Consider the following 26,517-nt stretch of genomic DNA (forward strand, 5'->3'; position numbering starts at 1 on the left):
CAACAGAATTGTTTTGTAAGTTCAAGCGAAACAAGGGCTCATTTACTTCACAGCGACATAGAATTGATCTGATAACGGTTCTCAGATAGATGATGGCCAAATCATAATTCACAAGGCCATGCTAATATCTTATTGTAGTAGCAATGTCCTGGTATGACCAAATTCCACACATGTGAACGCTTGGTCATATAATAACTTCACTATTCATATGTAGAATAGAAAAATATGAACCTAACATAACGTGGTTTTGACATGCTCACATTCTGACTGATTTCCATCCTATCCAAAATTACCAAAAAAACAGAAGGTGCAGATATATCAAATTAGACAACGCCTTTTGATAAGCAAATGGTGGTCTGTACCCTGAGACATAAATGCATAGTATACCAGTGAGTTGGACTGTATTTCCATTTTTAAGACAATTTGTGAGACAAATTTAAATAAGCATATATACATGTAAATGGGGAATTTATTCATCTTTCTTGGACTTTGATGTGAAGTGGCTTTGGCACATTTGCCATACTATTGCATTGTATGCTGCCGTAAATAGGATTGATGTCGTTTATCTGCATATATTACGAAATAAATATTTTCTCCAATATGGTCTTTTTGGCAATGCTACCAATGTTCTGTTTGGAAGCTTAGAAAACTGAACATGTACATTTTTCATTTTCACATTTTTATACGTTATCAAAATCAGAATTATAGTAAATATACGTTTAATTATGGAAATCGTTGTTATTACTTACATATTTACATTTTATTATTTACATAAATGATATGGGAATTTATTCAGCATTAAGAGTTTACTGTGCCTTACCCTGTATAGATCCATGCATCACTGTATATTCAATAATGTTTTGCCCTATTAATCATTCATTATGGCCACGACAACCGATTAGCCTCGGGCCATTGAGTTCTCGGGCTCGAATCCAGCATCACGTGTACCTAGCGAACGGCTGTTCTTCTTTGGCCAGGTGAGAAGTTAGGTTTCCTCTACCCATAAATATGACAGCCGTCGAGTGAGTGAAGAATCTTGAGTATTGATGTAAGCACCAGTCAAATACATAAACAAGTAAATAAACACGTGTACTTTCAGATAATAAAAGTAGTAAGCTGCATGCTCCTACCTCCATCTTCTTGGTTCTCGTCAGTCTTGTTCTCTCCTTCCACCTGTCCGGATTCGTTTCTGTTTTTGGTCTGGTTTTTATTATCATCCTTCTCTTCACCCTTTTGTCCATCTTTTCGATCTTCCTTCTGATCCTCCACTTTCTTTGCCTGAAATGAAATGTAAAAATTAATATGTAGACTACTACTTAAAACTAGGCAATATACAGGGATTACCTAATCATCAACTTTACATTCCGATATGGAGGAATTGGGGGCCACATATTAGGAATTTTGACCTAAAATAAGTTAATTTTCACTTAGCAGACGAGTTACGTTACTCACAAAACGAAAGATTCATTTTAACTCTATATTCCAGCATTTTATTTCGCCGTGACGTTGGCAAAACAAAATGATGAAAAATTGAGTAAAAATGAAGCTGTTTTTGTGTTGTGTGAAACGTATCAGTTGATCTAATTAATTTTTCCTTTTTTTCTAAGTCCACAAATTCCGTTATTTTTATTATTTAATTCTTTCATTTACTTCCAGAAGGAGCAAAATGCACAACGGCAGTCAGAAAATAATTTTTGAGTTCTTTGAGTTGGACAGTGCTGTTTTATGTCTGAATCGCCCCTTTAAGACCTTATTCCACAGACAGGCCTAAGTATTTCCTAAATTACTGTCACCATTAAAAAAAGGGTTGCGAAATTGGGCAGAAATAATAGCTTACATTACATGAATTTGACTTGATCGCTCTAAAAGAATATACATGAATCAGCAGATAGTCTATCAACAGTGATCAGAAATGTATATTCACGTTCGTACATGTAGCTGGCGAAAAGTACAGAATCGGTATTTAAATATTTCCATAGACGTATATGGAGGAGTCCATCATTTTATTTCACTTTCACTTTCACTTTCATAACGGTTCTGTGGATTATGTACGAATTACATATGACATGCATATATGTAGCTAGGAAGAATCCACCGCACTTCGTCGGGTATTAAAGAAATGCCCTGGCGTAAGGCTATGGTGTAGCAGGGATACAGATCTGAAGGGAATATGACCCTTTCCTGGGACTTTATATTTCCATGGAACATTTATTATTATTTCGGTCAGATCAGGGCGGTGTTGCCATGTGGCAGTCAGGTCTCAATACCATTATGTACTTGTGATGCTGCCTCAGTATAGAGCGCAGTGACAAAGGTTTTTGACTTACTCAACATCTAAAACATCATATCATGATCCTATAATTTTAGCACTGGAAGTGCATGGAAGCCTTTGTCCTACAAAAATTTGTAGATTAAAGCCATTTTACACGCCATGAAGAAAGCTTTATGTATACGTTTATATGTTAGGTCATCTTATATAATCGAGTTGAGAAACAAATAACAAGCATTTTATTTATCCTTGAAGTTAAAATTGGCTTTGTGAATGGGTGCATGATGGCTGCCTCAACTCGGAACTCAATCTTCACGCCCCCACTTCCACACACACACACACAACACCACCTCACCCAGCCCAAGGCTGTCTTGGTCGGTGCCGATCTTTTCAATAGCACTAACTATAGAATGGCACAGTAATACATGTCAGTCCTCCGCATTTTGTTAATTAGCAGTCACAGATAACTGCAGGTACATCTATTATCGTAGTTATCACCTGTCAGTGTCAGGTAGAGCAGATGTGACGACTGCCTCGGCACACAATAGTTCATACTACTGTACTCACCAAGCGTTTAGTTCAGCGGTCAGCCATTATCAGGACTGTTATTAACGCTAAATCTCGCGACGTAGTTTCGCATTACAGTTGTGCCATTGTGGTAACAAAGGCTAAAGGTTTTGGACAGTGTGTGTACATCTATTCCAAATTCTCGGTTGTGCAATCAGAATGTTAAGCCAACCTGCATTCGTGGACGGCCTTTGAGCTACACTTTGTAACGTCCTTTTTTGTTTTTTCCGTTATTTTGTTGTTGCTATTGTTGTTTTTATCTATCTTTTTTTAAAAATATTTTCCACACTTCTATATTCCATTCAGCGCACACTAGCGCAACTAATCAAACTACACCCACTGCAATGGTCGGACACACTGCCGACTTAGCATGTTACAACAACAACAACAACTGCAATGGTCGGTCACACTGCCGACTTAGCATGTTACAACAACAATTGCAATGGTCGGCCACACTGCCGACTTAGCATGTTACAACAACAACTGCAATGATCGGTCACACTGCCGACTTAGCATGTTACAACAACAACAACTGCAATGGTCGGTCACACTGCCGACTTAGCATGTTACAACAACAACTGCAATGGTCGGTCACACTGCCGACTTAGCATGTTACAACAACAACTGCAATGGTCGGTCACACTGCCGACTTAGCATGTTACAACAACAACTGCAATGGTCGGTCACACTGCCGACTTAGCATGTTACAACAACAGCTGCAATGGTTGGCCACACTGCCGAATTAGCATGTTACAATAACAAGAACTGCAATGGTCGGCCACACTGCCGATTTAGCATGTTTCAACTACTGCCCAAGTTCCAACAAAACTTATACACTCTACTTTTCGGCTACACTTCCATAATCATCACAACGGGGCTCTACTGGGCGCAGTTGTTCGAAAGTGTATTAGCTAATATTAAGCAACTTTTTAAAATTAAATAAGATTTTAGCCAAACTCAGCAGCCAAGACAGTTGTCCAAAGTCTACAAATAACAGCAGCATACTTACAGTTCATATTTAATATACTGTTACGCAGTTATCTTGGGGCTAAGTAATAAATAGCAGACTTGTTTTAAAGTTAAATCTGGTATTAAGTCCTCGAACAGTTTTGATTAACCGGGTCCTGGTGATTGAACAAATAAAATTATTTATTTATTTATTTATTTGATTAGTGTTTTACGCCGTACTCAAGAATATTTCACTTATACGACGGCGGTCAGCATTATGGTGGGTGGAAACCAACCGGGCACAGCCCGGGGGAAACCCACGACCATCCGCAGGTTGTTGGCAGACCTTCCCACTTACGGCCGGAGAGGGAGCCAGCATGAGCTAGACTTGAACTCACAGCGAGTGAGAGGCTCCTGGGTCATTACGCTGCGCTAACGCGCTAACCGACCCAACAAATAAAATAGATTAAGATGAGATAAACCCGCTGACATTAGGAACGTGTAACAAGTACACATGTAAGGTATATTTGTGCCATGCATTTATTCGCTGTCATTTCACCGCTGTATATACCACTGGCTGGGAGCCTAGTTCGTGTCTGATTCTATGATATATTGTAGACCTACATGCACACTTTGAAGTTCCGCTTTATACTAAACAAGCGTGATTAAATGGGTCACGTGATAACGATGTCTATTATCAGGATTGCTTACACAGTCGATCATTACTGGTTTAATTACACGGTACATAGTCAGTATGTTCCAGGAACACAGTGACTCTGATTAATCTTAAACCAGAATCATCTTAATCAAACAAAGAATAACACGTATACCTGCTTCTGTTCTGCGAGTCGTCTTAATCAAACAAAGAATTACACGTATATCTGCTTCTGTTCTGCGAGTCGTCTTAATCAAACAAAGAATAACACGTATATCTGCTTCTGTTCTGTGAGTCGTCTTAATCAAATAAAGAATAACACGTATATCTGCTTCTGTTCTGTGAGTCGCCTTAATCAAACAAAGAATAACAGGTACATCTGCTTCGGTTCTGCGAGTCGTCTTAATCAAAAAAAAGAATAACACGTATATCTGCTTCTGTTCTGTGAGTCGTCCTAATCAGAAAAAAGAATAACACGTATATCTGCTTCTGTTCTGTGAGTCGTCTTAATCAAACAAAGAATAACAGGTACATCTGCTTCGGTTCTGCGAGTCGTCTTAATCAAAAAATAATAACACGTATATCTGCTTCAGTTCTGAGAGTCGTCTTAATCAAACAAAGAAGAACCGCGTATATCTGCTTCAATAATTCGAATCATCTTAATCAAACAAAGAATAACACGTATATCTGCTTCAGTTCTACGAGTCATCTTAATCAATCAAAGAATAACCACATATATCTATTTCAGTTCTGCGAGTCGTCTTAATCAATCAAAGAATAACCACGTATATCTGCTTCAGTACTGCGACTTCAACGACAAGCCTTATTGTTGGTACACGTCCATGTGTATGGAAACCTGGTCTGACCTCAATGTTATCGCTTGATTTGAATAACATGCACACTTCCTATAAACTACATGTACTGCAGATCTACTCTATGCAGGAGTGAATAAGAGTGTGTACATATATAAACATATGTGGGACACTAAAAAACTCATTGTTAATTTTAACAGAAGGTCGGTCGTTGGAGTTATCATAGAATGTATTCTGTTATCATAAGATAATATTGTGTCATATTCAACATCACATCCTGTTTGTCTAATAGAATCTTTATGTTGAATGAATAGAATATGTGTGTTATATTTAACAGAATAATCCGTTGCAATAGCAGAATACATTGTAGCGTCACTCAGATGCTACAAATTAACGGGTTATTTTTTTTTTTGAGTGTATAAATACATGTATTCTGATGAATGCTCTCGCATGCAATTGTAATTAGATCAACTAGCTACCTATTTACCTATTTTCTATGTATTTATCTTTGACTCTATATTTGTGCTTTTCCTACATTTATTTTAATGACCGTCATTCCCTACATGGTTACTATTTCCTCGATATCGTTACTTATATTTTCTTTGTTATCATTTTTGTTAATAAGACGTTATAATATATCGACATGAATGTAACGAACGAAAATGAAAAGAAAAATCAGATCTGTGTATCTTAATACTGGTTGCCTGAACCAGAGCAATGGGTTACACCATGTTGGCGTTAAAAAAAAAACTTCAAATATACATTTGCGCAAAAAAGTTTGTCATACATAGGTTTATCATTAATTCAAGCAGTTACAAAAGTTAGAACAGAACGTGCTCTGTCTTATTCAATGTCCCACAACCAACCGTACACAACGAGGCGGTGCATTCAGAGTGGTATACATAGGTTATATTTCCAGGATGCAATCAACACCTGGGCCTACGGATTTATTTGACACACATCTAGAGGAGATGGGTCTATACCATAAACGCTGATTGCAGCGCACTTTGCTATACCATATCATATCAAACAGAGCACGTTTACAGTCTTTTCAATACAAGTCTATCATTCCGGCCCTTATATGTCACAGACTTTAATGTATATGCTGTGATAAATATTCTCGTTTGACAGATGTTAATAAATATAGGTCTCCCAACTATGATGAAGTTTATATAACACCAGGAAAAACTACTCGGCGTACATGCTTGCAAAGCATTGATCTTACGTGACTTGTATTCCTAGTGATGCTACAAGGCCAATGGCCCCAGCGTAGCCATATGTCCCCAACCGTTCACCACCTACAGCCTATACATGTAGACCCGTGAACGTCACAGTTAACAAAAACACGTCAAACAGTCAGCCCCAACACCTGTGCCCTATGTACCCCCCAAGCTTAAATCACCTATAGGCCTACCTGGGTTTCTTCCGACGACATCCTGAATAACAGTCTAGCCTACGACACACCCCACTATTGTTTCCACGGTTCCTCACTGATGTTGTTGTTGGATCATACACCAGTTATACCAGGCCTATTACGTTCCGAGGTGTTTTTTTTTGTGTTTATAACACTCTTTTAGCGTTCCATCTCCAGATTAAAGACCCCAGTATTACCGTGTAGTGTTGGCGGCCCAGCCCTTAGCGTCCGGCGTTCCTTGGCGACAAGGCTAAGCTGTCACCTGACATGCGCCGGGCTAAGTGTTCAAATGGAACAGTTTGTATTGGCTCTCCCCTGCACAGCTTATAGACCTGTTTACGCTTGTGCGACTGAATTATAACCTATATCGCCTCAGCTCAGTTAACACACAGCCAGGCATAATACAACTGTTACTGGCGGTCCCGGGGATTACCTGTACGCACCGCCCATTGATAATGTCCTCTACAAATGATTAAAATTGTCCATTTTGTCTGAATTTAAAGCTGCATTACGCTTGCATGGTTCCCCCACCCCCAACCCCCGCTCCCCGCCCCCCTAACCGAAGAAATAAAGGCCACCGTATACCTAACTTGTTAGGTATTGATTTTCACCAGTAATAAACTTGCAAACCTATTCTTTTATTTAAAAATATGTAACAAAAAAGAAAATTGCAGAGCTTAAAATGTACGTATACCGGTACACCATATGTGTATTTAAATATAGACTCTTATTGGGCCTTCGTCGCCATAGTCACCATTCAAATCCGAATCGGTCATACCGAAGAGTTTGAAAATGGTACTTGTTGCCTCGCTTGGCGGTCGGGGCAAAGAGGTTAGGGGCAAGGTCTGATTGGCCCGGTGTCAGTATAATATGTGACTGAGGTGGGGTGTCATGTCTGATGTCTTCGACATGATACTTCGACATGATACTTTTGGTGCCATGGACTCGCCCTTCCATAGCTATACATAGAATATGTACACACACCTAATATGACTGAAAAACTAAGTAATTTCACAAGTATGGGTAACGAGTTCGAATCCAGTTCCGCGCTACTGGGGTGTTACGCCGTACTCAAGAATATTTCACCTATACGACGGCGACCAGCATTATTGTGGGAGGAAACCGGGCCATGCCCGGGGAAAACCCACGACCATCCGCAGGTTGCTGGAAGACCTTCCCACGTACAGCCGGAGTGGAAGCCAGCATGAGCTGGAATTGGCGAGAGGGCTCCTGGTCACTACAGTGCGCTAGCGCCCTAACCACCTGAGCGAAATCCAAATTGATTTATTTATTTATTTGATTGGTGTGTACTCAAAAATATTCCACTTATACGACGGCGGCCAGCATTATGGTGGGTGGAAACCGGGCACAGCCCGGGGGAAACCCACGACCATCCGCAGGTTGCTGGCAGACCTTCCCACTTACGGCCGGAGAGGAAGCTAGCATGAGCTGGACTTGAACTCACAGCGACCGCATTGGTGAGAGAAATCCAAATTGAACATGATTGTGTAGATATATATGCATGAATATAGTATGTATCCTTTCTCTGCACCTCTCGAACTATATATTTCTTCTGAATTAAAATAAGACTGAAACAAAGAATCATTCATCTTCTTGTACCATTTCCTGCGGATACCTTAAAGTTTATTTAAAGATTAAAAAGAAGTACTACTTTATCGAGTGAACCTAAGAATATTTCACTTATGTGGATAGAGGGAGCCCGTATAGAGCCAGAATAAAAGCACCGCCGGTTACCAGGAGTCTAATACAAACAAAACAAAAATGCCAGACGAACAAATGCGAGACATGGATTCGAGCCTGTGACCTCCCTTGTCACACAGCGATCGATTGTGGCGAGAGGTGTGAGTGGGGAACTATAACCTGGATCAGTTGACAAAATTCTTTTGTTGATCGTTGCATTGTACGCACATGCTTTTATAAGTCCATAACCAACTCTAAATTACATGTTTTAATTGTTCATTTAGGATACCGGTATGTGTTTATTTAATTGCGGGTTCACAAAAACGTTATATTTTCCTGGCTATTTCACTGTTATGGGTTTATGTGTGGAGAGAACCACCACCCTTCGCCACACGCTTGTCAATCACCCCGGCATATTTTTGTGAACCACATTCTAGCATGTGGTTTTAAGGATAAGGTCCTTGCCGCATTCTGATACCATCATAGTCGGCTTCTTGGCCGAGCACTTGATTATCGCGAGTTTGGCCTATACTGAAACAATCTTGAGGCGTCACAGGCAGACTATTAACCTAGTCACCCACAAGTATAGAATACGTGATCATAATGAAATATGAAAATCATAGCTTGTGTTTAACCACACATATCGATTGATACCGGAACCTATCGAGATTGATTTTGCTTGAATGATATTTGCCCTCCCTTACGTGCCAGCGCAACGCTAGAGCTAACCACTCAAACATGATTGATATACCATGTCACAGAATTTAAGAAAGTAATAACAAAGGCTGTGATCTGTAAGGCACAGACCATCGAGTCGGATCAAAAATGTTTTCTTACATTTTTTTATTTCTACAATTTTGAAGCTTATGAAAGTATTCATGTGTTTGTGATAAAGTATTAATTTTAGGCATTACAGCTAGGGCATACCGTCCACATACGATACGCATAGGTCTATAAAGGCTGTAGGCGTATAATTAGGCATTACAGCTAGGGCATACCGTCCACATACAATACGCATAGGTCTATAAATGCTGTAGGCCTATAATTAGGCATTACAGCTAGGGCATACCGTCCACATACGATACGCATAGGTCTATAAAAGTATACATGATGCACACAGGCACTAAATAATGGGAATTATAAAACCTTTAGGCCTCTTTGCCTGAATTTCACAAAATAACCATTTTCTGACGCAAGGCAAAGTTTAAAAGCTGGAAACAACACTTAGCTTTTGATACTTGAAGTTGAAATTTGGACATATTTGTCTTAAGGAACCAGAATCAGCCCTTAATCCGCATGTGCTCCTTCGCAAAATCACGACCCATCAACTCCCATATGTCGGGAGTTCGAATCCAGCACAGACCAGATTTAATTGGGTGCGTGGTTTTTTCGTCAGAGGATTTGTCAGCTGGGTGGCTGGCCCAGTTTCCTCCAGACAATTTTCTGCTTGAGTTTCTGCAAAAACATAACCTAAAGAAAGCGGAAAGGAAAGAAATAACCAAAATATTAGTATGACTAGTAGACCTACATGTATGCCTATAGGGCATACATATTACGTGTTCTAGGCCTGTAACATGTAATATTAGTGATGATTTTGTGCCATAATAATTGTGTGGTGTTAATGAGTCATTAGAAATCATTTTATCTTTGACTTTTAGAAAATGGTAAACTGTAGCGCATGTACTGATGTATAGTGAAATATAACTACAACATTCGTTGGATACACACCCTGTCTATAGGCGCACAGTCGTAATCACCCACTGGTGTGCGTGCGTATGTATGTATATGAATAGAACATAGGCCGGTGCGGTTTCTGAATGAGGCTCTCCTGTCAAGGAGGTGAGAAAAGTTCACCGTTGTCAAAACAGGTGCTGATCGTCAACAAACACAGGTAATGCGTTGTGTAGTAGTGTGATAATTCAACGACTGGGTGTTTTAAAAAATTATATCCTAAGTGAGAATGACAGAAATGTAAACTGACACATATCACTGTATAGAAAAGTGAAGCTAGACTTCCAAAGCACATGACTGACATATCATGCTGGGAAAACTGTTACTGTGTTGAACATGTAGACGCTTGACATGCGAATTCCAGTATCCCAATGACTATTGGCGCACGTCTACGGATAGTAGTATAGGTTCTGTATATCGGTGTTTATAGTGTATTTAGTCTATTTTATATATTTGCATGACCATTTAACTTATTCAGCAGTGAAACTTAAAAGCAGCGTTTGAATGAAAATTGAAATAGATGTCATATCATTTACCACCCAACCACTATATTGTACATTTACATATATATATATATATATATATATATATATATATATATATATATATATATATATATAGCACTATGATAAATGGGAGGGTCTGACTGCAGGATGTTCGTGGGTTTCCCCCGGGCTCTGCCCGGTTTCCTCCCACCAAAATGCTGGCTGCCGTCGTATAAGTGAAATATTCTTGAATAAATAAATAAATAAATGATAAATGTAATGTATGGTCAGTTAGCTCTCATGCAGGAATATTAAACTACGAATAGGCCTACACATGTACTATACTAAAGGTTTCTAATGTGTGTTCATATATAACCCTGGAACCAGGGCCACTCAAGCTATTTGTGTTTGTATAGCAATGGGCCAAGCCAGGCCACTTGAGCTATTTGTGTTTGTATAGCGATGGGTTGAGCCAGGCCACTTGAGCTATTTGTATTTGTATAGCGATGGTATGAGCCAGGCCACTTGAGCTATTTGTGTTTGTATAGCGATGGGCCAAGCCAGGCCACTTGAGCTATTTGTGTTTGTATAGCAATGGGTTGAGCCAGGCCACTCAAGCTATTTGTGTTTGTATAGCGATGGGCCGAGCCAAGCCACTTGAGCTATTTGTGTTTGTATAGTGATGAGTCAAGCCAGGCCACCTGAGCTATTTGTGTTCAAGCTATTTTTTTGTAGTATAGGCCTGGAACACAAGCCACTTGAGCTGATTGTGTTCTTATAGCTCTGGAACCCAGGCCAGAGGAGCTATTTTTTTCGTATATGCCTGAAACCCAGACCACTTAAGTTATTTTTGTTTGTACAAGCCTAAGATTTAGAGTTAGTGTCTGTATTACTGTTCTAGGCCTTTTAAATGAAATCACCCCCCCCCCCCCCCCTTACCCCCACCAATAGCCACTCCCCGCCAAAGCCACAACTCACCAGCCAATGCCCCGCTCACCAACAGACCCCCCTATTCACCACTCAGTGCCCCCCCCCAGCCATTGCTCCCCACTTTCCAGCCCATTCTCACCAACCAGTGACCACCTTCTCACCAGCCAATGCCCCCTCCCCAGCCAATGCCCCATCCCCCTTTTACCAGCTAATGCCCCCTCTCACAAGCCATTGCCTCCTCCCCCACCCCACCCAGCCAATGGGGCCGTTAACCAATGAGGCTCAAAACCAAATTTGGCTGGGTTAACAGCAGTTAGAATGTCTTTTAAGACATGTAAATGAAGAAATGTGAGGGTTTATTCCAAGTTCTTTGCTCAGTGTAAATCTCATCATATAAATAAATAAAAATTACCAAAATGGAAAGTAAGACCATATTTGTTCAATTTTAAAAGAGGGAGGAAGCCTCAAGATGGTCATTACTGACTAAAAAACACACCATATGTGTTTATATCTTGGTACTGGTAAAGGTGGAAGATTTAAACCATTTTTCCCCATTGTGAAATATCCATTGTGTCATGGATACCTATAAATTGGGTAATTTATTTCATCCATCATCTACAGATCATCTGCAGATCATCTGCAGATCCTCAACATGATCAGAGGTCTTGAATAAGAAATGGGCTGGGGGATGTGTCCCAATGTCCAACTCCATCATACTAATGATTTATATAACTTACATACACCAAATCTAAACACTGGGTCATCATTCAAATATATTCATTGAGCATGTGGAAAAAATGGTCTTATAGTAAAGTTTTTTTTGGGCTTTTGACTGTTTTTGACTTTTTATATTCCTCTCAATATTAATATCTTTAAATCATTATCTTGTTTCTTAGCCAGAAGTAAAGATAATTTTTCTGATTTGGATGCATCAGGAAGAATTTTCGTAGGATTGCCTAACAAGTTCATTTTGTGAATTATTTAAACTACATACATGTATATCTACTTCTGTATGAACTAAATCTGAACCTTGATATTAAATGTTCGCCCTTGCTCTCAGCAAAATCAGATATACCAAGCAGAAACCCTGCCTATCGTATACTGACTTGTTACTTGATCTATGTAGATGATTGACACTTCTTTGATTGCTAAGGTCAAGCAGTAGAACCAGTCTGACTGTTAGAATTGTAATGTGAAGATGCCATTAAATGAGTGAGCCAAAACTTGAAATCAGTTTTGGGTGTAACGTTTAGTTGAAAGGCTGAAATTAGGGCTACTGATAAATTTCCACATCTATTTAGCGACAAGTTACATCTACATGAAACTTAGGCGTTCGTACCACTTCCTTGGCCAAATGGTTAGAGTGTCCACGTCAAAGTCGGGAGACCTAGGATCAAACCCGGGTCTGGTCAGACGAAGGACTGTATAATCGTTCTTGTTGCTGCCGCGCTTACTTGGTGCTCAACACTGAGAGGTTTGAGCGAGGAAACAGGACTGGTTGACCCCGTGTCAGTATAATGTGACTGGGTGGGGTGTCATGTCTGGTGTCTTCAACATGATATTTCAGTGGCGGCAGCAGCCTGGAGGATTGGCCCTGCCACAAGAAGACACAATACATGTACACACACACATAATGACTCCTCGTCGTTATATGACTGAAAAATTGTTAAATACGATATTAAACCCCAAGCATTTGTTCCTTCCTTCATTCATAGGCTCTGGCTGATATAAAATAAGCAGAATTTTTGACTGGCAGTCTTTAGATTTTGTATAGTTAAAATAATTCATCCAACACATCTTATGATGTAGAGATGATTTATTTATATGTTGTACAACTCTTAGCTAACTAACAACATATTAGACTTGTTAGATCACCTGTACATAACATAGGACTACATGTATCTTATACCCTACCCTAAGCTTCGGGGTTGGGGTCCACATATGGTGGTGATAACAGGGAAGGTACTGTTAAGCTGTTAGGGGTGGTATTGTAAATAGTGCTGTATGTATGGAGTGAGTGAGTGCTTGGGGTTTAACATCGTACTTTACAATTTTTCAGTCATATGACAACGAACGAATCCTTAAGAGTTCATGTAATGTGCCTTCTTGTTGCAGGACGGATTTCCTGCCTCTCTTTTATCTAGTGCTGCTTCACAGTGAGACGCATTACCGAAGGCAAGTAAGCCACCTCGCCCATATCATTATACTGATACGGGTCAACCAGTTGTTGCACTCTCCCCTTCATGCTAAAGGTGAAGCGAGGAAGCTACAACTGCCTCTTTTAAGGTGTTAGGTGTGACTCGACCCAGGATTGACCCTGGATCTACCGCTCCCGAAGCCGATGCTCTGCCAACTGTGCTATCAGGGCCGGTCTGTATGCATTGAGCTGAAGTTTGAAGCACAATGACACAACGGGGATGCTCCATCGTTGATATATGTACAGTAAATTCCCAACTACAGTACTTTGTATATACTGAGCTGACGTTTTGGTTTCACGTCTCCTCCAGGCAAACTCTGTGGTGGTCTAGCTACCAATTTTACATTACTTTTTTATGTAATGACCTTATTTTCCCATGTTGTATTTAACAGCTGAAGTTCTGTATGACTCAGTGCCAGGAGGGACTGAAAAGTGAAACCAAAACCACGATGTCCAGGTCCAGTAAAAAGAATGGATATAAAAGTCCTGCCAAATCACCAACATCTCTCACTGAGAGTCAAATGGAGGAACAGATCAAGGAAGCCAAACTCCAGTGCAAGAATTTGATAAAAAACTACTCACCTAAAACTCACAGACATAATGATGAAGTCAAAACCAGCATAACCAGGTTGAATAAAATTTACAATGTTTTCAAACCTCTGCCACCAGAAACAGCCACTAAATGCCGTCGTGCAATCGGGCTGTTTTTCGTCGACAACGATTTGGTGCCCATCCTTTGTGAGATTGTTATAGATTACCTGAAGACTGGCTGGTTAGATGCAGAAGGCAAGCAGGATGTCAGTCTTTTCAGCACCATGCACGAAGCTGTGTTGATATTGGTGAACTATTCCGACAGTTCTGTAGAGATCTCTGATTGCGAAGCTGATGTGCCTGGCTTCTTTGAATGTGTCGGTGAACAGCTGAAGAATCTCCATGTCAAGCTCTCAACGGGAAAGCCTGCCACACTGGTAAGGTAATTTAAGCCTGCCTCCATATTCATATTCCCTTGGTACTTTAGGCACTGTTAACATTCTCAGCCAACGTTGACCTATCTCCATGTACGTGTCTATACACGGGGATTTAAGTACATTGCAGAGCCTCCGTGGCCAAGGGGTTTAGCGTGCCAGCGCCGAGCAATGACCCAGGAACCTCTTACCGATGGGGTTGCTGTGAGTTGTTATGCTGGCTTCCTCTCCATCTGTATGTGGGAAAGCCTGTCAGCTACCTGCGGGTGGTCATGTCTTTTCCCCCGGGGTCTACTAGGTTTTCACCCACCATAGTGCTGGCTGCCGCCATATAAGTGAAAATTCTTGAGTGTGGCGTAAAACATCAATCAAATAAATAAATAATTGTTACATACATGTGACACTAGAATATTTGACTTATACGACGGCGACCAGCATTATGGTGGGTGGAAACGGGGCAGAGCCCGGGGGAAACCCAAGACCATCCGCAGGTTGCTGACAGACCTTCCCACGACGGTTGGAGAGGAAGCCAGCATAAGCTGGACTTGAACTCACAGTGACCGCATTGGTGAGAGACTCCTGGGTCAGTACACTGTGCTAGCACGCTAACCGACTGAGCCACAGCGGCCCCGAAACCTGTATTAAAACTAACAAATAACTTTAACAAATAAATATGATATCTAACCTATGAAAAGTTAAGTTAAAAACTCCTAGATATTATTATTTTTATTTGCATTGTATAAAATTTCATTTACACACAATGACAATGTCACTTTGAAAGTTAAGGAACACAACCTTTAATTCTTTTTCAAGATATGGCCTTGATAGAGCACATACCCTCATATAAAAATGTTGACTCTTGCTTTGACATAGCATGTTCTGTGTACTTCATAGATATGGGAGGCCAGTCAGGTGCATGACAAAGAGCCAGTGGTTTCCTCTGGGCTGTCCGGTTTCCTCTGGGCTGTCCATTTTCCTCTGGGCTGTCCAGTTTCCTTTGTGCTATATGGTTTCATCCACCCATTAAGCTGATTGCTATTAACATGGTACTAGTGGGAAATTATTGAGTACTGGCATGGTGTTTAACACCAATCAAACAATCAGTCATCAAAAAAATTCTGAATTTATTGAACATTTACCATACTGAATTCACTGAGCCCCAGACTGCAAGATGACTTTTACATCGGTAAGCACATGCGAAAAGATGGTTTTATTACATTTCAGTTGGACCAAAGGATGACTGGTACGTTACTTGATATTTCCAACAACACCAGTAATGCAGACAAAGGCAGAAAAAAGCTTCGAGAGCTTGGCTTCATGCAAATTCTTAAGCCATTTCTACAGTTGAAAGACGAGGGGCTAAAACTCACTGCATTTGTGTGTCTGGCCACTTTGGTGGATGAGAAGGAAAGCGGTATGTTACATGGCAGTGTGAGTCTGGTCAGCTTCCTGCTGAACGTTCTAAGCAAAGCGCTGAAACATCCGACACGAAGAAATCATGGCTGGTCTGCCAGAGAGCTGACACAAGGTGAGATAACAATTAATGGAGTACACATGAAAGGCCTGAAGTAAAATTTGCCACAGTTTCTGTAAACGCACAAAAAAAACTCACTTGAGCTGGACAACAACAACAAGAAATGAAAGCGAAATTTGCTTGATGTGTTGTTTGGTGTTTTTTGTTATTCACCAGCCGAGCGTAAGATATGAATTAAACAACAAAGAGTTTTGATCCAGTCGCAGACAAAATGATACATTTGTTATCATTATCCAGATGTAGACTTACAATGTAATTGTTGAAGGATACAATAATTTATTCTTTTTGATCACTTTTGAATAAAAACTGAAAGAGAAATTTCCCGGATTTGTTCTAACTTATTCAAGGTCACATTTCATAAGAAGATCACAAAGTTGAAAAACAGCTGCTGGTACAGTAAAAACCTATGGTAAAACTGGACACATTTTCTAACCATGTCTACAGGTGCAATGTGTATATATCATGTACGTACGTGGGAAGGTCTGGCAACAACCTGCGGATGGTCATGGGTTTTCGCCGGGCTCTGCCCAGTTTCCTCCTACCATATTGCTGGCCGATGTCACATATGTGAAATATTCTTAAATACGGCGTAAAACACGAATCAAATAAATAAATAAATAAATAAATATATCATGTACATATATACAATCAATGGTGTAAATACTGGAACAGACTTGCAAAATGTTCTGCAAGCCATGTACACAAAAGGATGTGTAATAACTTATTTTATCAATGATTGACATACCTACATTGTACAGTTACTTTGTTCATAGAGTGAAGTTTATGTGCGTAAATATATAATCTGATTTTTTGTGTTTCTACGATGTGTTTATAAGCTGTTACCAAACTTGCCCGAAGTGACGTCAACAAGAAACTGTTGGTGAAGGAGGGTGCTCTCCCTTTGCTCCTGGAACTCTGTAATGCACAAAATAAAGAAGAACAAAGAGGTAAGTGAATTAGTGTTAACTTCAAGCCTAGCTGACCCGTCAAATGAGTTTTTGTGGAAGAAGATCATTCCATGAGGCCATCATTAAAAGCATGTTTGTTGGGCTCATAACCTGACCAGACCCCCAATACAAAGCACTGTTCCCCGCCCGGATAGCACAGTTGGTAGAGCGTCCGCTTCTGGAGCAGTAGATCCAGGATCAATCCTGGGTCGAGCCACACCTAAGACTTTAAAAGAAGAAGTTGTAACTTCCTCGCTTGGCGTTCAGCATTACATGTCGTCCACAGAGGTGCATTTTTAGAGGCAAATAAATGTCTAAAATTATTATTTTTGGTGCTGTAAGTACAATTTTCCCCCCCTTGCTTGGCGTTGGCGTTCAGCATGAAAGGGATAGTGCAACGACTGGTTGACCCGTATCAGTATATTGGCTTCGGCGGGGCGGCTTACATGCCTTCAGTGTCATCTCAGTGAAGCAGCACTAGATAAAAAAGCGTTGGAAATCCGTCCTGCGACAAGGAGGCACATTACATACACCCTAAGGATTCCCTCGTCGTCATATGACTGAAAAATTGTTAAGTACAACGTAAAACCCCAAGCACTCACTCACTCACTCAAAACACCTCCCAAAAATCATTAGAACTCTCAGAATCAGGAAAAAAGTGAAGAAGATAGTCATGGACGAAATTTATGGTCACAGGGTTAATAAACCTGCGGATGGTCGTGGGTTTCCCCCAGGCTCTGCCCAGTTTCCATCCACCATAATGCTGGTCGTCGTTGTATAAGTGAAATATTCTTGAGTATGGCGTAAAACACCAATCAAACAAATAAATAGAGCTCATTAGGTTATTAGACCATAGTAAGAGTTGATGTCTCATTGTTTTTACTTTCTTCATTACTCAGAGGCTGTGAATGCCTTGTGGGCCCTGTCATTTGATGATGAGAACAAGGAATTGATCATTCAGGAGCCTGGAATGATGAAGAGACTGATGGAGCTTGGCAAGTCGTCGGACGCAGACGTCAAGAAATCTGCACTGGGTATTATGTGGATATTAAGATATAATCTGAGAGACAAGAAGGATTATCATGAATTAGGTGAGAAGATTATCAGGAATAAGGCCCTTGCAAGTTGTTCTTTAATAGTGTAGTAACACCAACTGATGACTGATTGCAAATGTTTTCCGTCAAAGTCTTATCTCAAAGTTCTGCTGTTTTTTTTGTTTTTTTTATTTATTTTTTTTATTTGTATGCCAGCTTAGGATTTGTTTGTTTTCACCTTTTGTGGGGTCTTGGAGATTCATGTGAAAAAGTGATCAATTATGCTTGTGTGGCTTTTTGTGCTGTTGACCATTTGGAAAATAGCACGATTTCTACCAATATGTTGTTCATTTCTGCATTTCACGTATGGGACATTTTGTCAGCAACTTGCCAATGGTTGGACCCAGACATGTCAAACTGCCCAGTTTCCTCCCCCTCCCCATCATATATCTGACTCCAGTGGTATGAATGGAAAATTCTTCGGTATGACATTAAACAAGACTGTGAAATCAACAACTGAGGCCTCCGTCTGGAAGTTTAATGGAGAATTTCTTTCAAATGACCATAAAATAAATTTATGTCAAATATGTTCACCCAGTTTATATACCTAATCAGAAAAAAAAAAAAACACTTTTGTTTTATTCAGGTAAAAACCTCATAGGGAAGAGGCTAAAGACATCTAAATCTCCCAGCAAAGAACCTGATAGTGGGGATTTTCAGCATGTAATGATCAGTTACCAATGGGACTCTCAGGACGTGTTACTGAAGGTACGAGACCAGCTAAGGACACAAGGCTACAATATCTGGATGGACGTAGACTGTATGGAAGGCTCAACACTTCAGGCTATGGCCGATGCTGTGGAGAACTCAGCTGCTGTGCTCATGTGTATGTCACGCAAGTACAAGGACAGCCCCAACTGTAGAGCAGGTAACATATGCACATTTATTGGAAGGGATAGGGTAGGGATGAGTGTGGGTGTGGAGGGTTTGTGAGGAGGAAATGTGAGTGTACAAGGTGCACCACCAGGCTTAGGCAAGTTACTGACAAAATTGTGTAATGTACAGATAAGCCACCACCGTATTTGTTAAAGAATGTTAGACTGTACAAATGGCTATATACAGGTATTGTCAACCACTTAAGTGTGTTGTCACCAAGGCCGTATGACAGATATCAATAGAGAAAGTGAGTTCCCATCACTGGGACTGAACTCAATCCTGATTAAGGGATGAGGTCATCAGATTGAAAGATTGAGTGGTGAGAGTCATTCAGCAACTAGGCATGCTAGGATATACCAACATTTGCTTCAAACAAAGCCTCACAGTGCTAGGATATACCAACATTTGTTTCAGTCAAAGCCTCACAGTGTTAGGATACACCAACACTTGCTTCAATCAAAGCCTCACAGTGTTAGGACACACCAACATTTGCTTCAATCAAAGCCTCACAGTTTTAGGATACACCAACATTTGCTTCAAACAAAGCCTCACAGTGTTAGGATACACCAACATTTGCTTCAATCAAAGCCTCGCAGTTTTAGGATACACCAACATTTGCTTCAATCAAAGCCTCACAGTTTTAGGATACACCAACATTTGCTTCAAACAAAGCCTCACAGTGTTAGGATACACCAACATTTGCTTCAAACAAAGCCTCACAGTTTTAGGATACACCAACATTTGCTTCAATCAAAGCCTCACAGTGTTAGGATACACCAACATTTGCTTCAATCAAAGCCTCACAGTGTTAGGATACACCAACTTGCTTCAAACAAAGCCTCACAGTTTTAGGATACACCAACATTTGCTTCAATCAAAGCCTCACAGTGTTAGGATACACCAACATTTGCTTCAGTCAAAGCCTCACAGTTTTAGGATACACCAACATTTGCTTCAATCAAAGCCTCACAGTGTTAGGATACACCAACATTTGCTTCAAACAAGGCCTCACAGTGTTAGGATACACCAACATTTGCTTCAAACAAAGCCTCACAGTGCTAGGATACACCAACATTTGCTTCAAATAAAGCCTCACAGTGCTAGGATACACAAACATTTGCTTCAATCAAAGCCTCACAGTGTTAGGTTTCACCAACATTTGCTGCAAACAAAGCCTCACAGTGCTAGGATACACCAACATTTGCTTCAAACAAGGCCTCACAGTGCTAGGATACACCAACATTTTCTTCAGCCAAAGTCTCACAGACTGATTTCATGAGACATGTTTAACATGGTTTTACATGACAAAGTTTTGTCTCGATAATTAGATGAAAAAAGTCCATAAATTCCCTCCCGGAAAAGAAGCACCTGCTCCAGTTGAAGCCCGTACTTCAGATGGGCTCCACAGGGGCTTCAGAGACACTTCCAACAAGCTTAGAGTGTTTCTTCAGAAGCCCCGACTCTTATAAAGAGCTTCTCATGTGCTTCATTTGAAGCGCCTGAGAACTGTAGGGACTTCAGAGACACTTCACAAACTTGAGCAATTTTTCCACTACCAGACAGACTAGCATGAGGGGCTTCAAGGGTGCTTCCCACTCTTAGACAAACTAGGAAAGAAATACATGTACAAGGGACTCATGTCCTTAATGCATATTGAACCTTCACTGTGCGAGTTGTGACTGACAATGCCGCTGGTAATTGCGATTTTAGGCGCACCAATCATTCAACCTATTTAGTCATTTTGAACAGTGGCATGCCTATCCATGAGGCAACACTATACATGTGATCAAATTAATATAGAAAGCGAAATTAAATCCCTAAATATAGGATAGAGGTCATTATGAAAAGTCTTCACGATTATGACGGGGGCGGAGCGAAGCATTTTAGACGACTGAGTGGCTATTCCATGCAAAGCCACGCCCTCTCTTCCTGTCACTGGTCTGTCAGTGTGTCAACCCAACAGCCGTTGTTATATCACATGGTCGGTGACCTGCCAATCAATGTCTGCTCACTCGGCGCACGGTTTCTTTGGCTCCGCCCCTGCTGTCTTCATGTGAAGACATTTTCTTCATCAATAAGTACTTTGGAATTAAAGCCTGTGATTGGCTGAAAACACCATTGATAGCCAATCTGTCATCTAAGCAAACGATAACTATCTAGAAAATGAACAACCACATGACCTATGACCTATGAACACATTATTTCATTTTACTTTATATGTTAAAATTTTTTTTTCTTCTCCTTTCAGAGGCTGAATACGCATTTCAGCGGCGAGTACCAATAATTCCTCTGCTGATGGAGGACGGGTATAAAGCAGACGGATGGCTGGGCATTTTACTTGGATCAAAGCTCTTCTTTGATTTCAGTGGTCGTTACAGTTTTGAGAGTCGATTTGACAGCTTGATAAAAGCACTGGGGGTCAAAGGTCAGACTGGAGAGCAAGGGGTCAAAGTCACGAGCCAATCAGATACGAGCAAGGGACAGGACACTGCAGATAGTGCGGTAATCAAAGCTTATTATTTCATTTATCTAGAATCTTCAGCTTTTTATTTCTTTGTGGAATTTTCTTAACTATCCATATCAGGGTTAAATTTTAAGGAAAAAGGTTAGTAATACAATATACATGCAAAAGTTGTACACCAGGTGCACAGAGAATGATTTACATGTCCTGAAATTATTGACTCAGAAATGCATGCAACTGAAGTCATTAGTCATTAGATATCCAAAAAGATGACCTGTCATCAGTAATCAGATTTATTGCTGTATAATTTATTCATTTATTTCTTTGATCAGTGTTTTACGCCGTACTCAAGAATATTTCATTTATACAATGGCGGTAGGCATTATGGTGGGAGGAAACTGGGCAGAAAACCCACGACCATCTTCAGGTTGCAGGCAGACCTTCCCGAGGAATCGAGTGAGGAAGCCAGCATGAGCTGGACTTAAACTCACAGTGACCGCATTGGTGGGAGGCTTCTGGGTCATTATGCTGCACTAAGACGCTAACTAGCTGAGCCACGAGGCCCGACTACATAATTTAATATGAAGTGGATGAGCTTTTCGGAGGAACTGTACATGCACTCTGTTCAGCCTGTGCACGCGCTCAAAATTTTCCAATAAAATGGGTGCTTTGGTGCCTGTATGCTAGCCACACTTCAAACCCTGCATTGTATACTTTACTGTCCATAGCCACATCTGATTATTAGCTTGTGACTCACTGGAGACCGAGCGCATCAGCATTGCCTTGTAAAGATTTATTTATTTATTTGATTGGTGTTTTGCGCCGTACTCAAGAATACTTCACTTCTACTACACGGGCAAGCTTTGTGGTGGGAGAAAACCGGGCAGAGCCCGTGAGAAACGTACGACTATCAGCAAGTTGTGGAGAGGAAGCCAGCATGAGCTGGGCTTGAACTCACAGGGACTGCATTGGTGAAAGGCTGCTGGGTCATTATGCTGGGCTAGTGCGCTAATCAACTAAGCCACGGAGGCCTCGCCTTGTAAACATGAAAGGTGGATGATGCATGTATGATTCAAATAGGGGGCATATTTATAGTTTTCCATATCTGTCACATACGGCCGGAGAGGAAGCCAGCATGAGCTGGACTTGAACTCACAGGGATCGCATTGGTGAGAGGCTCCTGGGGCTGTGCTAGCGCGCTAACCGACTGAGCCACGGAGGCCCCCCAAATTTGTAGTAAGGTTCATCACTCAGACAACTGAACTGTGGGTAAAAATACTTTTTATTTTTCAGATTTTATAAAGAGTGTTGAAAGGCATTCAAATATTTGAATACTATGGTGGGCTTTATGAGCCATACTGATGGTTTCTAGGAACTCACATCACATCACCTTTTTTTCCTGATGTTCAACAGAAGGAAGGAATTTTTGGGAACTTAATTTCAGTAATCTTTTACTCATGGGTAAAAGGAATTATTCCAACATTCGGTGCTGTGATTACAGTTGGAAAAGCATCTTGTGACATCCATAAAGTGGTCCATAAAGCCCACTTTACAATTCAAATGTTTGAATGCCTTTTCCCAAAAATCTGAAAAAATAAATGAAAGTATATTCATGCATAGTTTTAAGTGGTCGATTTTGTGATGCCTACTTTGATTTTTAGAAGCCTTCTTTAAAAAGTCAGTAGTCAGCAGGTCAAGGATTCCTGATTAGATGAAGAGACATCTGGGACTGCTGGGTTCATTTGACTTACAGTATCGTAAAGAACTTATTTAAACATGTAATTGAAATTCTAAATGTTTGTCCATGCAATGAGGAAGATTTTACAGTTTGCATTTCAGTCATTATGTACAGCATGTAAACATATTTATGTTTTCAGGCAGGTAAAATTATTCCAGTGGTGAAAAGTAAAATTTTATCGGTGGCGCCCCCTGTGAGTGAAGAAAAGGCGAAAGTAGTTAAACTTTGGGGAAACAAAGAAATCACGTCTTGGCTCAAATCAAATAAACTTGACAGGTAAAGGAAAATATGTATGTAGATTGACACAGTTTTGTTCTTGCCTGTAGATATTCACCTGTCCACAGTCTTACTTCATGTTAATTAAATTAACACCTCAGGGATGGCCAAAGTGAATATGATACTGTTGATGTTTCCCTCTATCTGTTGATTTTTTTTTCTGTGTATTCCTCTGTCTGTTGATGTGTCCCTCTGTCTGTTGATTTGTTCCTCTGTCTATTCCTATATCTGTTGATGTGTGGCTCCATCTGTCAATGTGTCCCTCTGTCTGTTGATGTGTTCATCTGTCTGTTGATGTGTTCATCTGTCTGTTGATGTGCTCCTCTGTCTGTTGATGTGCTCCTCTGTCATTGTGTCCCTCTGTCTGTTGATGTGCTCCTCTGTCAATGTGTCCCTCTGTCTGTTGATGTGTCCCTCTGTCTGTTGATGTGTCCCTCTGTCTGTTGTTGTGTCCCTCTGTCTGTTTATGTGTTCCTCTGTCTGTTGATGTGTCCCTCTGTCTGTTGATGTGCTCCTCTATCTGTTGATGTGCTCCTCTGTCTGTTGATGTGTTCCTCTGTCTGTTGATGTGTGGCTCTATCTGTTGATGTTTCCCTCAGTCTGTTGATGTGTTCCTCTGTGTGTTGTTCTGTTTCTCTGTCTGTTGCTCTGGGTGTTGCTCTGTCTGTTCCTCTCTCTCTGTTCCCCTATCTGTTGCTCTGTTTGTTTGCCTGTTGCTATGGTCCTCTGTCTGTTGCTTTATTCCCCTGTCTATTCCCATCTGTTCCAGTATGTTGGTCTGTTTGTTTGCCTGTTGCTCTGTTGCTCTGTTGCTTTGTTCTTCTGCCTGTCCCGCTGTCTGTTCTTCTGTCTGTTCCTCTGTCTGTTGCTCTGTTCCTCTGTCCATTGCTCTGTGTCATCCTCTGTCTGTTCCTCTGTTGCTCTGTCTGTTCCTCTCGTTGTTGCTCTTTCTGTTCCTCTGTCTGTTGATCAGCCTCTTCCTCTGTCTGTTGCTGTGTGTGTTGCTTTGTCTGCTCCTCTGCCTGTTGCCCTGTCTCTTCCTCTGTTCGTTCCTCTGTCTGTTGATCAGCCTCTTCCTCTGTTGCTCTGTCTGTTGCTTCGTTTCCGTCTACATGTTGTATATCGTTATGTTCATTTTCGGTTCCCTATATTTGTACCTGTAGCTCTGTCTGTCCACGTGGTCAGAATCTATCCATTTTTACAGCCTGTATTGTGTATCTCTTTATTCATGTATGTTTACCTGACATGTAAGTTGTTGAATGCTACTTTGTTTAATGACTGTGTCAGGTAGTTCTGTCTTTTCATCTAGGTCTAGAGATTGAATAATGTAAAAGACTGGTGTAATAAACTGGTTTAAATCAAATTTACAGATCATCAATGTCTACTTTGTCTGGAAAGCAGCTTGTCTTTCTGAGGAACCTTAAAGGAGAGGTGAGTGTGGCTCTTCATGTACTAAAGAGACTGTCATTCAATGTCAGAAAAGGTTAATGTCAGAAAGGGTTAATGCCGGACATGTCACATTGGGTTAATATTAGAAAGGGTTAAGGGGGCCTCTGTGGCTCAGTCGGTTAAAGCGCTAGCGCAGCGTAATGACCCAAGAGTCTCTCACTAATGCGGTCGCTGTGAGTTCAATTCCAGCTCATGCTGGCTTCCTCTCCGGCCTTACGTGAGAAGGCCTGTCAGCAACCTGTGGATGGTCGTGGGTTTCCCCCAGGCTCTGCCACCCACAATAATGCTGGCTGCCGTCATATAAGTGAAATATTCTTGAGTACAGCATAAAACACCAATCAAATAAATAAATAAATGGAAAGAAAGGGTTAATGTCATAAATGGTTAATGCCAGAAAGTCTTAACGTGAGACATGTCAGAATGGGTTAAGTGTCAGAAGGAGTCAAAGTTACAAGACAGGACCTGTTTGACTGGATCGTAAAGTAAGTAAAATAAAAATAGGTTTTTCGCCCATAGTCCAAGTTACTTGAATCAGCTGACATGGTTAAGCAGTTTCATACACTCTGTATTGTCTGTTCAAATTCAAAATTTCAGGACACAGTTGGAATTTATAAAATAAAAGTGATGGCATATTTATCTATATTATTTTAAAAAAAAATTACTTGCCTTGTTAAAACTCCACCTAGTGGAACTGTCAGGTACATGTAGTTTAGATCAAAAATAAATTGAACCTAAGATTTTATATACTTTATAAATATACATATATACATATATTCACACTTTATTTACTTTTATGGTGTGCAAGTAAATTTATCAATTTCTTTTTTTCAGTCTCCAGAAACCTTTTACGGATTGTTACAAAAGAACTTGGCTTTGACGTCAATAGAAGACCTGATGAACTTTGTGGATGCTTTGACGGAACTCTTGTAATCATCATGTCATGATGGGGTGATTTGTTAATGCATTGATGGAGCACTGGTAGTTATCATGTCATGACGGGGTGATTTGTGAATGCATTGATGGAGCTCTGGTAATTATCATGTCATGATGGGGTGATTTGTGAATGCATTGATGGAGCTCTGGTAATTATCATGTCATGATGGGGTAATTTGTGAATGTATTGATGGAGCACTGGTAGTTAACATTCCATGATGGGGTGATTTGTGGATGTAGTGATGGAGATTTGGTAGTTAACATGCTATGATGGGTGATTTGTGGATGTATTGATGGAGCTCTTGCGGTGTCCATGTCATGACTACTGTTAGGTCATTTGTGGAGGCTTGAATCTCGACTGCTATATAGTTTCAAAGTTATGGTGTAAGCATCATGGCATTTGTAAGAAACCATTTTGTAACAGAACCGAAGTGATAGATTTTTCATACGGGAAATCACGCATTTGTGGTGATTTTCATGTCATCAATGAAAGTCACAGTTACTGACATGATACTGATAGAAAAAATTCAGAATC

The 26,517-nt window shown here is 40.5% G+C and overlaps 1 protein-coding gene across 1 annotated transcript; it reads left to right on the plus strand.

Moving 5' to 3' along the window:
* The first annotated feature begins 12,866 nt into the window (after nt 1-12,866).
* LOC135463305 (uncharacterized) lies at nt 12,867-26,262 on the plus strand. The gene is made up of 10 exons (XM_064740566.1): nt 12,867-12,920; nt 14,102-14,677; nt 15,899-16,202; nt 17,045-17,155; nt 18,055-18,246; nt 18,836-19,117; nt 21,374-21,627; nt 23,464-23,600; nt 24,971-25,031; nt 25,881-26,262. The coding sequence occupies exons 1-10, from the start codon at nt 12,867-12,869 to the stop codon at nt 25,977-25,979; spliced, it is 2,070 nt and encodes a 689-aa protein (XP_064596636.1). The 3' UTR covers nt 25,980-26,262.
* The last annotated feature ends 255 nt before the right edge of the window (nt 26,263-26,517 follow it).

This window comes from Liolophura sinensis, chromosome 3 (genome assembly GCF_032854445.1).
Source record: "Liolophura sinensis isolate JHLJ2023 chromosome 3, CUHK_Ljap_v2, whole genome shotgun sequence".
Taxonomy (NCBI): Eukaryota; Metazoa; Mollusca; class Polyplacophora; order Chitonida; family Chitonidae; genus Liolophura; species Liolophura sinensis.